At 44.2% G+C, this 11,229-nt stretch overlaps 1 protein-coding gene across 1 annotated transcript; it reads left to right on the forward strand.

Annotated features, from left to right (window-relative positions):
* On the forward strand, positions 1-10,144 carry LOC140721972 (uncharacterized). The gene is made up of 2 exons (XM_073036799.1): positions 1-65; positions 5,558-10,144. The coding sequence occupies exon 2, from the start codon at positions 5,779-5,781 to the stop codon at positions 6,730-6,732; it is 954 nt and encodes a 317-aa protein (XP_072892900.1). The 5' UTR covers positions 1-65; positions 5,558-5,778; the 3' UTR covers positions 6,733-10,144.
* Positions 10,145-11,229: the final 1,085 nt, after the last annotated feature.

An 11,229-nucleotide genomic window follows, 5' to 3' on the forward strand; every position in this document is an offset into this window, starting at 1 on the left:
TGTTGACGTCACTGTGTACACGTATGCGCGCAGTACAGAAAAGGCCTTGGAAAATTTCAATGCAGGTGAGAGTTATTCTCCATTCAGCTAATTTAAACTCCAACTTCGGGACAATGCCCTTGAGGTGCGGCCATTATGGCCCGCAATCCCGGGACAGTCCTGTCTTTTTTTTCCCTATCTGTCATCCCCACGATCCGTGCACGGGCCCCGGGGAGCTTAGGGCTGATGAGGGAATGGGAGCCAATACATCTCTCAGACAGAGCTGAGCTCCAACTATCTGAATGCAAGGATTAGGAACTCGGAGAAAGGGGACTTTTTTTTACATCAGCTGTGAGAAAGCCACCTTTGTTCTACCTCCAATCCTTAATAAGAGAAAATCCACAGATGTTGGAAATCCAAACAACAAACACAAAATGCCGGCGGAATTCATCATTAGTACACTTTTCGATGGTTGCTGCCTGGTCTGCTGAGTTCCTCCTGCATTTTGTGTGTGTGTGTTGCTTGTTCAAACTCCTCTTGTTCTGGACTTTTCTACCGGTGAGAAGATATTTTGTCCCATTCTCTCTGGGTACATAATGATATCAAACAAGTAGCTTTCACATCTGGAATGTGCCAGACTCCAATGAGACGGACTACATTGCCATCAATGAGTTCACCACCATCTGTCACCTGGGAGAGGATTCAGGGGAAATATTTATGTACACTACAGAAACTGGTGATACATGTGTGCATTGTGATGATGCAAAAGTTGCTGGAGAATTTGCAAGTGAGAAGAAATGGCTTGATATTTGGAAATCTGACTTTTTAAAGCATATATGTCAAACTCAAGGCCCGTGAGATAATATCTAATTACTATTAAAGCTGGCCCCAGTAATCGAAGAGCCTATGGCGTATGATATGGCTAATGCTGAGTTTATTCAGGTACCAGGTTTTCAGGGTTTTTAGTGTTTATTCGGCAGTCTTGCTCGACAGTCTTCTTCATAAGAAACCGAATTTGTAAAGAAAAACACTTTGTAGTTATAGCAGAGACTGAGACACATGAGAGCAGGCTGAAAAAACGGAGGCAACGAAAGCTGCGTTCGCACGCGTCCGACTGATCCGGCCCGTATGAAGCTGCATTTTGCTCAATCCGGCCCGTGACCTAAAATGAGTTTGACACCCCTGTTTTAAAGCATCATTTAGCAAGCCAACCAGATATTGACAATATGCAAAGGCTTTGGTGAGAAAATCCTTCATTACCCATTCCAGGCCTGCTACATAGGTTGTGTGAGAGTGCAGATGAACTGGATCAAACCCAGAAGAGGTCAAATTTCCTATCGACAGTGATTTGCCAGCTGTCAAAATGAATTCCTCTCTATATTAAATTCACTGTGCGCATGTTGTCACTGGGTAAAAAAATGCACAGTACAAGGTTTATGTGCACAAGGGTCATTACAAATTAGAGGGGACATTGGTGGGAAGTTGGGGAGACCTCCAGTGTCCCTGATGCCCTCACCTACAAGATGTGCATCCAGCTGCAGCTTGTAACCCTGCACTTCAAGGAGCTGGAATTTGAAATGGGTGAATTCCAGGTCATCCAGCAGTTGGAGGGGGTGATAGATATGACATGAATATGGGTAAGTTACACCCAAGGTTCAGGACACAGGACACTGGGTGAGAGCCAGGAAGGGGAATAAGGCTAAATAGCAGAGTACTCTTGTTGATATCCCACACAACAACAGTAGACCACTTTATTGGGGGGAATTACCTGGCAAAGGAAAGTCAAATAGCTGATAGGGGATTCGTTAGTTAGTGGAACAGAACAACAGGGGATGAATATCCTAGTGGTAAGGCTTGCTGGTGGGGGGGAGAGGTGATGTGGTTACAATAAGCTGTAGAAGGTATGGGAGTCAGAATGATAGAACAGATAGTGGAGAGGGTGAATTGAGTTGACTTTATCACATACATACTTCATAAACATGAGGAAAATGCAATTGTATCAGCATGAATTAATCAGTCTGATGGCCTGGTGGAAGATGATGTCCCGGAGCCTGTAGGTCCTTTTGCTGTGGTACTATTACCTCGATGGTCACAGCAGGAATAGTTTGTGGTGGTGGTGAATTTGGCCTGTTGTTCCCTGATATCCTTTGGGCCCTTTTTACACACCTGTCTCTGTAAGTGTACTGAATTGTGGAAAGTAGATTGTGCAATGTATAATTTCCTTGTTTATATTTAGAGCCTTTTTTAGGTGTATAAAATGATGAGGGGTATTGAGCGTGTGGGTGGCCAGAAGATTTTTCTCCAGGGTTGAAATGGTTAACACGAGGGGGCATAGTTTTAAGGTGCTTTGAAATAGTTACCGAGGGGATGTCATGGGGTAAGTTCTTTATACGGAGAGTGGTGGGTGGGTGGAATGCACTGCCAGTAGCAGTGGTCCAGGCAGGTACAATGGGGTCTTTTAACAGACTCTTAGATAGGTACATGGAACTTAGAAAATTAGAGGGCTATGCAGTTTCTACCTTGTCATGCCCTGGAGATGTATCCACCCTAATCTGCCACAGAATAGCAAACAGCTCCTCTTCTTTAATCTGTACAGGGTCCATGATTTTTTAAAAATCTAGGCAGTTACTAGAGTAAGTTACATTGTTAGCGCAACATTTTAGGCTGAATGGCATGGAATACGCTGTAGATTTCGATGTTCTATTTTGAACAGCAAAATAACTTCTCTTCTTTAAACTGTAGAGGGTCCACGATTTTAATGCCTCTTTTCCACACTCCCATAGACCCTGTGTCCATCTCCTGAGTAAATAGAGATGAAAACATATTTAACATCTCCCCCATCTGCTTTGGTTCCACACGTGGATTGCCATTCCAGTCTTCCAGAGGATCAACTTTGTGCCTTGCAATCCTTTTGCTCTTAATCTATCTCTGGAATCCCTGAGGATTATCCTTCATCTTTTCTGCGACAGCAACCTCATGCCTTCTTTTAGTCATCCTGATTTATTTCTTATACTCCGTAAGAACCTGCCTGCCTATCCCTGTTATGCAATTCCATTTTGTCCTTCACTAGGGTCTCAATATCTCTTAAAAACCAAGGTTCCCTACAGTTTCTACCTTTTCCTTTTATTCTGACAAGCACATACCCACTTTGTACTATCAATATTTAGATTTGAAGGCCTCCCATTTACCAAGCACACCTTTTCCATAAAGCAGCCTGTCACAGTTGCCAGATCCTGGTGTCATAATTCCAGGTGTTGATCCATCCCTGAACACATCTGCCTGTCCTACACTGCTCCTTGTATTGAAATATACAGGGGTCAGCATAGTCACTGCACTATTCCTGACTTTGTCTGAGGACAGAACAACAACTGTCTCCAAATCCCCTCCACCCTCTGTTCCATTATTCAGGCCCCCTGCAACTTTAGTTTAACCCCCCCCCCCCACCTACACCCTCCTCCCACCATGCAGCTCTATCACCCCTTTGACTTTCAGCACCCAAATCTATAAATAGGAGGTGCATACCAGGTACAGGCAGATAAGAACAAATGGGGTACTTATGAAGTACAGGAAATTCAAGTGAACACTTATGAAAGAAATAAAAGAAGGCATGAGGTTGCCCCAGCAGACAAGGTGAAGGAGAATCCTCAGGGATTCTGCAGATAGGTTAAGAGCAAAAAGATTGCAAGGGAAAAAATTAAACCTCTGGAAGATCAGAATGGTAATCCACATGAGGTAACAAAATAGATCGGTGTGATTTTTTGCACATGTGCAGGAACCGGATATATAAGTATTTGGATAGTTGTGGATTGATTAAGGATAGACAGCATGGCTTTGTGCATGGTAGGTCATGTCGAACCAACCTTACAGAGTCTCCCGAGGAAGTTATCAGGAAATTGGATGAAGGCAAGGCAGTGGATGTTGTCTGCATGAACTTTGGCAAGGCACTTGGCAAAGTCTCATATGGGAGGTTGGTCAAGAAGGTTCAGTTACTCAGCATTCAAGATGAGACAGTAAATTGGATGAGACAGTTTCTTTGGGAGAAGCCAGAGTGTGGTAGCAGATGGTTGCCTCTCTGACTGGAAGCCTGTGACTATTGGTGTGCCAGAGGGATCAGTGATGGATCTGTTGTTGTTTGTCATCTGTATCAGTAATCTGGATGATAACATGTTTAGCTGGATCAGCAAATTTGTGGATGACACCAAGACTGGGGGTGTAGTGGACTGTGAGGAAGACTATCATGGTTTACAGTGTGAACTGGACCAGCTCGGAAAATGGCTTGAGAAATGGAAAATGGAATTTAATGCAGACAAGTGTGAGGTGTTGCACTTTGGTAGGACCTACCAGGGTAGGTCTTACACAGTGACTGGTCGGGCTCTGAGGAGTGTTGTAGAAGAAAGGAATCTAGAAATACAGGTTTTCTCTGAAAGTGGTGTCACAGTTCGATAGGGATGGAATGAAAGATTTTGGCACATTGGCCTTTGTGAACCGAAGTACTGCGTACTGGAGATAGATGTTATGTTGACTTTGTACAAGATATTGGTGATGCAGAATTTGGAGTATTTTGTGTAGTTTTAGACACCAACCTGCAGGAAAGATGTAAAAGAGTTTGAAGGAGTTCAGAGAAAATTCACAAGGATGTTGTCAGGTCTGGAGGATGGGTTATAAGGAGAAATTGAACAGGTCTGGGCTTTATTCCTTGGAATGTAGAAGATTAAGGGGAAATTTTGATGGAGGTGTACCACAATTGTGAGGGCTATAGATGAGGTAAATGCAAGCTGGCTTTTACCACTAAGATGGGGTGGGACTACAACCAGAGGCCATGTGTTAAAGGTGAAAGGTGAAACTTTAAGGGCAATATGAGGGGAAACTTCTTCACACAGATGGTCATCCGGGTGTGGAATGAGCAGCCAGCACAAGTGGTGCATGCGAGCTCATTTTCAACATCTAAAAGGTTTGTATATGTACCTGGATGGTAGGGGTATGTGAGTAGACAATTTAAATAGTTCAACACAAACTAGATGGGCCAAAGGGCCTGCGTCTGTGTTGTACTTTTCCATGACTGACAAGAACCTTAAATAATACTAACATTCACTTGAATTCCTTTTAACAGCTGTGCATACCAACCATACATCTGAGTAGGAGATATTTACATGGCATTAAAACTGGCACTTTAAATTAACTGTACTGAAAGGAAAATCACAGATGCATGTCAACAAAGCCTATTTGCATGAGAGTGTTTCAGTTACTGTGGGGCCAGGCACCCATGCAGCTCAATGGAACAGGGAATAATACCAATGGAGAGAGTCAAACTGATCCAAGTAACAGTTTGAAGATGGAAAAAATGCCCCCTTCATACAGAGACAGGAAGAGCATCAGAGAGTTTGATTTCAGATACCAGCACTGTGCCCAGTTAGAAGATAATTTCTCTCTCCAACTTGGGTTGTACCTCGCTGTAACAGTGTGATGACAGATTTAAGAAGTGGAGCAAGGGATTCACTCGATCATCTTTCCTGCTCAGACTGTGGGGAGGGATTCACTTGATCATCTGACTAACTGGCATGTCTGTCATTTTACACAGGGGATCCCATTCATCTGCTCAGAAAGTGGGAATGAATTCAGTCTGTCATTTCAACTGAAGGTACATCAGCAAGTTCATACTGGGCAAGGCCATTCACCTGTTCTGTGTGTAAGAAAGCATTTAGTCTGTCATCCCACCTGTGGACACACCAGTCAGTTCACACTGGGCAGAGGCTGTTCATCTGAATTTGTGGGGAAGGATTCACTCGGTCATCTGACCTAATGGCTCACCAGCGAGTTCACACCGGGGAGCGGCCGTTCACCTGCTCGGACTGTGGGAAAGGATTCACTTACTCATCTAAGCTGAAGGTACATCAGCGAGTTCACACTGGAGAGAGGCCGTTCATCTGCTCGGACTGTGGGAAGGGATTCACTCAGTCATCCACCCTACAGAGTCACCAACGAGTTCACACTGGGGAGAAGCCATTCACCTGCTCAGACTGTGGGAAGGGATTCACTCAGTCATCCACCCTACAGAGTCATCAACGGGTTCACACTGGGGAGAAACCATTCACCTGCCCAGACTGTGGGAAGGGATTCACTTTATTATCTCACCTACAGAGACACCAATCAGTACACACTGGAAAGAGGCCATTCACTTGCTTAGTCTGTGGGAAGACATTCACTCAGTCATCCCACCTACAGAGTCACCAGCGAGTTCACACTGGGGAGAAGCCGTTCACCTGCTCAGACTGTGGGAAAAGATTCACTTGGTCATCTGATCTACTGAGACACCAGCGATTTCACACTGGGGAGAAGCCATTCACCTGCCCAGACTGTGGGAAAGGATTCACTTTATTGTCTCACCTACAGAGACACCAGTTAGTACACACTGGAAAGAGGCCATTCACCTGCTCAGTCTGTGGGAAGGCATTTACTCAGTCATCCCACCTACAGAGTCACCAACGAGTTCACACCGGGGAGAGGCCATTCTCCTGCTCAGACTGTGGGAAGGGATTCACTCATTTATCCGAACTACAGAGTCACCAACGAGTTCACACTAGGGAGAAGCCGTACACCTGCTCAGACTGTGGAAAGCATTTCACTAGATCATCCACCCTATTGGCACACCAGTCAGTTCACACTGGGGAGTGGCCGTTCACCTGCTGTGAATGTGGGAAGGGATTCACTCGGTCATCTCATCTACTGAAACACCAGCGAGTTCACTCTGGGTAGCGGCCAATCACCTGCTCAAACATTGGAAAGAGATTCTCTCAGCCATCTCCACCAAATGAGCATCAGTGAATTCACATTGGGGAGAGGCTGTTCACCTGCTGTGAATGTGGGAAGGAATTCACTCAGTTATCTAACCTTGTGACACACTACTGGGTTCACACTGGGGAGAAAGTTTCAATAAGCTGCATGCTGGATATTTGTCCATCACCGTTGCTGAATGTAATTTCGAGAGTGACTGTCGGTGCTGAACTCTGCAATTATTGCTGCTGCTCACTACACCCAGTTCTGCACCCTGGTCACTGGGCACGGGAGGAGTTTCATATAACCATATAACAATTACAGCACAGAAACAGGCCATCTTGGCCCTTCTAATCCGTGCCGAACACTTACTCTCACCTAGTCCCACTGGCACACACTCAGCCCATAACCCTCCATTCCTATCCTGTCCATATACCTATCCAATTTTACTTTAAATGACAATACCAAACTTGTTTCTACCAGTTCTACTGGAAGCTCGTTCCACACAGCTACCACTCTCTGAGTATAGAAATTCCCCCTCGTGTTACCCTTAAATTTTTGCCCCCTAACTCTCAACTCATGTACTTTTGTTTGAATCTCCCATGCTCTCAATGGCAATAGCTTATCCACGTCAACTCTTATCTATCCCCCTCATAATTTTAAATACCTCTATCAAGTTCAGCCTCAACCTTCTACGCTCCACAGAATAAAGACCTAACTTGTTCAACCTTTCCCTGTAACTTAGATGCTGAAACCCAGGTAACATTATAGTAAATCTTCTCTGTACTCTCTCTATTTTGTTGACATCTTTCCTATAATTCTGTGAACAGAACTGCACACAATACTCCAAATTCGGCCTTGCCGATGCCCTGTACAATTTTAACTTTGCATCCCAACTCCTATACCAATGCTCTGATTTATAAAGCCCAACATACCAAAAGCTTTCTTCACCACCCTATCCGCATGAGATTCCACCTTCAGGGAACTATGCACAATTATTCCCAGATCACTCTATTCTACTGCATTCTTCAATCCCCTACCATTTACCTTGTATGTCCTATTTGGATTTTTCATTCCCAAAATGTAGCACTTCACACTTCTCAGCATTAAACTCCATCTGCCATCGTTCAGCCGACTCTTCTAACTGGCCTAGATCTCTCTGCAAGCTTTGAAAACCTACTTTATTATCCAGAACGCCACCTACCTTAGTATCATCTGCATACATACTAATCCAATTTACCACCCCATCATCCAGATCATTAATGTATATGACAAACAACATCGGACACAGTACAGATCCCTGAGGCACAGCACTAGTCACCGGCCTCCAACCTGACAAACAGTTATCCACCACTACTCTCTGGCATCTCCCATCCAGCCACTGTTGAATCCATTTTACTACTTCAATAATAATACCTAACAATTGAACCTTCTAAACTAACCTTCCATGTCAAAGGCCTTACTCAAGTCCATATAGACAACATCAACTGCTTTACCCTCGTCAACTTTCCTCGTAACCTCTTCAAAAAAATTCAATAAGATTTGTCAAACATAACCTTCCATGCACAAATCCATGTTGACTGTTCCTAATTAGACCCTGTCTATCCAGATAATTATATATATATACCATATCTAAGAATACTTTTCATTAATTTACCCACCACTAACATCAAACTGACAGGCCTATAATTGCTAGGTTTACTCTTAGAACACTTTTTAAACAACGGAACCACATGAGCGATACGCCAATCCTCCGACACCATCCCTATTTCTAATGACATTTGAAATATTTTTGTCCCCTGCTATTTCTACACTAACTTCCCTCAAGTTCCTAGGGAATATCCTGTCAGGACCCGGAGATGTATCCACTTATAGATTCCTTAAAAGCGCCAGTATTTCCTCCTCTTTAATCATCATAGTTGCCATAAATTCCCTACTTGTTCCCCTTACCTTACACAATTCAATATCTTTCTCCTTAGTGAATACCGAAGAAAAAAAATTGTTCAAAATCTCCCCCATCTCTTTTGGCTCCACACATAGCTGTCCACTCTGATTCTGTAAGGGACCAATTTTATCCCTCACTATCATTTTGCTATTAATATAACTGTAGAAACCCTTTGGATTTATTTTCACCTTACTTGCCAAAGCAACCTTGTATCTTCTTTTAGCTTTTCTAATTTTTTTCGTACATTCTTTATATTCCTCGAGCACTTTATTTACCCCATGCTGCCTATATTTATTGTAGATATCTCTCTTTTTCCTAACCAAGTTTCCGATATCCTGTAGCGGGGTGCTACGCGCAGCGCTGAAATTACGACACGGAGTCGATAAACTGCAGCCACAGAATAAGTTTATTTCAAAAACACAGTCTTGCTTTAAAGCCTGTCTCCCCCACTCGATACTTCGAGAGGCACGTAACTGAAACCCCTTGAGGCTATCTCCCTTTGTCTCTGGCTCTGGCTAATTGTCAGCCGGTTCGAGTGAGCTAGTAATTGGGTCACCACAATCCTTTAAAAACTATGGCTCTCTCAAATTTCTAACCTTTACTTTCAACCTAACAGGAACATAAAGATTCTGTACCCTTAAAATTTCACCTTTAAATGACCTCCATTTCTCTATTACATCCTTCCCATAAAACAAATTGTCCCAATCCATTCTTTCTAAATCCTTTAACATCTCCTGAAAGTAGGGCCTTTCTCCAATCAAAAATCTCAACCCTGGGTCCAGTCCTATCTTTCTCCATTATTATATTGAAACTAATGGCATTGTAGTCACTAGACCCGAAGTGCTCCCCAACATATACCTCTGTCACCAGGCCTATTTCATTCCCTAACAGAAGATCCAACACTTCCCCTTCTCTAGTCAGTACCTCTATGTATTGCTGCAAAAAACTATCCTGCACACATTTTACAAACCCTAAACCATCCATCCCTTTTACAGTATGGGCTTCCCAGTCTATGTGGAGAAATAAAATCTCCCACAATCACAACCCTGTGCTTACTACAAATGTCTGCTATCTCCTTGCAAATTTGTTCCTCCAATTCTGGCTCCCCATTAGGTGGTCTATAATACACCCTTATGTATCACTACACCTTTCCCATTCCTCAATTCCACCCAACTAGTCTCTCTAGATGAGCCCTCTAATCTATCCTGCCAGAGCACTGCTGTAATATTTTCTCTGACAAGCAAAGCAACACCAGCCCCTCTTGTCCTTCTGATTCGATCACACCTGAAGCAACGAAATCCAGGAAAATTTACTTTTCAATCACACCCCTCCTGCAACCATGTTTCACTGATAGCAACAACATCATATTTCCAGGTATCAATCCATGCTCTAAGCTTATCCACCTTTCTTACAATGCCCCTAGCATTAAAATAAATGCATTAAAGAAATTCTCCACTTCTTCCTCTCTTTTTATCTCTAACAGTACAAAGAACTTTAGTCTTATTTTTCTTCCTTCTCCCATACATCTGTTCCTAATCTCTGGTTCCCCTCCACCCCCCCCCCCCCCCCCAGTATCTAGCTTAAATCCACTGGAGCCTCTCTAGCAAACCTGCCTGCAAGAATATTTGTCCCCCTCCAGTTCAGATGTAAAACGTCCCGCTGGAACAGGTCCCACCTTCACTGGAAAACTGCCCAAGTATCTACAATTCTGAAGCCCTCCCTCCTGCACCATGTCTTCAGCCACGTGTTGATCTGCAGTATCTTACTATTTCTAAACCCACCTGCACGTGGCACTGGTAGCAATCCTGAGATTGCTATCCTGGAGGTCCTGTCCTTTAACTTAGCACCTAGCTCCCTAACTCACCTTTCAGGACCTCCTCACTCTTCCTACTCATGTCATTGGTCCCTACATAGACCACGACATCCGGCTGCTCTCCCTCCCTCTTGAGAATACTGAGAACTCGATCCGAGATATCACGGACCCTGGCACCAGGAAGGCAACAGACCATCCGGGACTCTCGATCTCTTCCACAGAACCTCTTATCTGTCCCCCCTAACTATCGAATCCCCTATCACTACTGTTCTCCTCTTTTCCTTCCTTCCCTTCTGAGCTGAGGGTCCAGTCTCGGTGCCAGAGACACAATCACTGCAACTTGTCCCTGGTAGGTCATTGCCACCAACAGTATCCAAAACGGTATACTTGTTGCGAATGGGAACAGCCACAGGGGTGCTTTGCTCTTCCTGTCTCTTCCCCTTCCCTCTCCTGATAGTCACCCAACTACCAGTCTGCTGACGCCTAGGGGTGACTATCTCCCTGAAACTCCTTTCTGTTTCTGCCTCTGCCTCCCGAATGATCCGAAGTTCATCCAGCTCCAGCTCCAGTTCCCTAACACGGTTTGTCAGGAGCTGCAGCTGGATGCACCTTTTGCAGACAACAGTGCTCGCCCTGACTTCCCACATGCTGCAATCGGAGCACTCAACTGCCCTAACTGCTGCCTCCATTACCTACTCCTAAGCTAATTAGATTAGTTAAA

Source organism: Hemitrygon akajei, unplaced genomic scaffold (genome assembly GCF_048418815.1).
Source record: "Hemitrygon akajei unplaced genomic scaffold, sHemAka1.3 Scf000066, whole genome shotgun sequence".
NCBI lineage: Eukaryota > Metazoa > Chordata > Chondrichthyes > Myliobatiformes > Dasyatidae > Hemitrygon > Hemitrygon akajei.

What these genes read in the sequence shown, in the direction of transcription:
- LOC140721972 (XM_073036799.1), top strand. Translation starts at nt 5,779, where the DNA reads ATGGCTCACCAGCGAGTTCACACCGGGGAGCGGCCGTTCACCTGCTCG.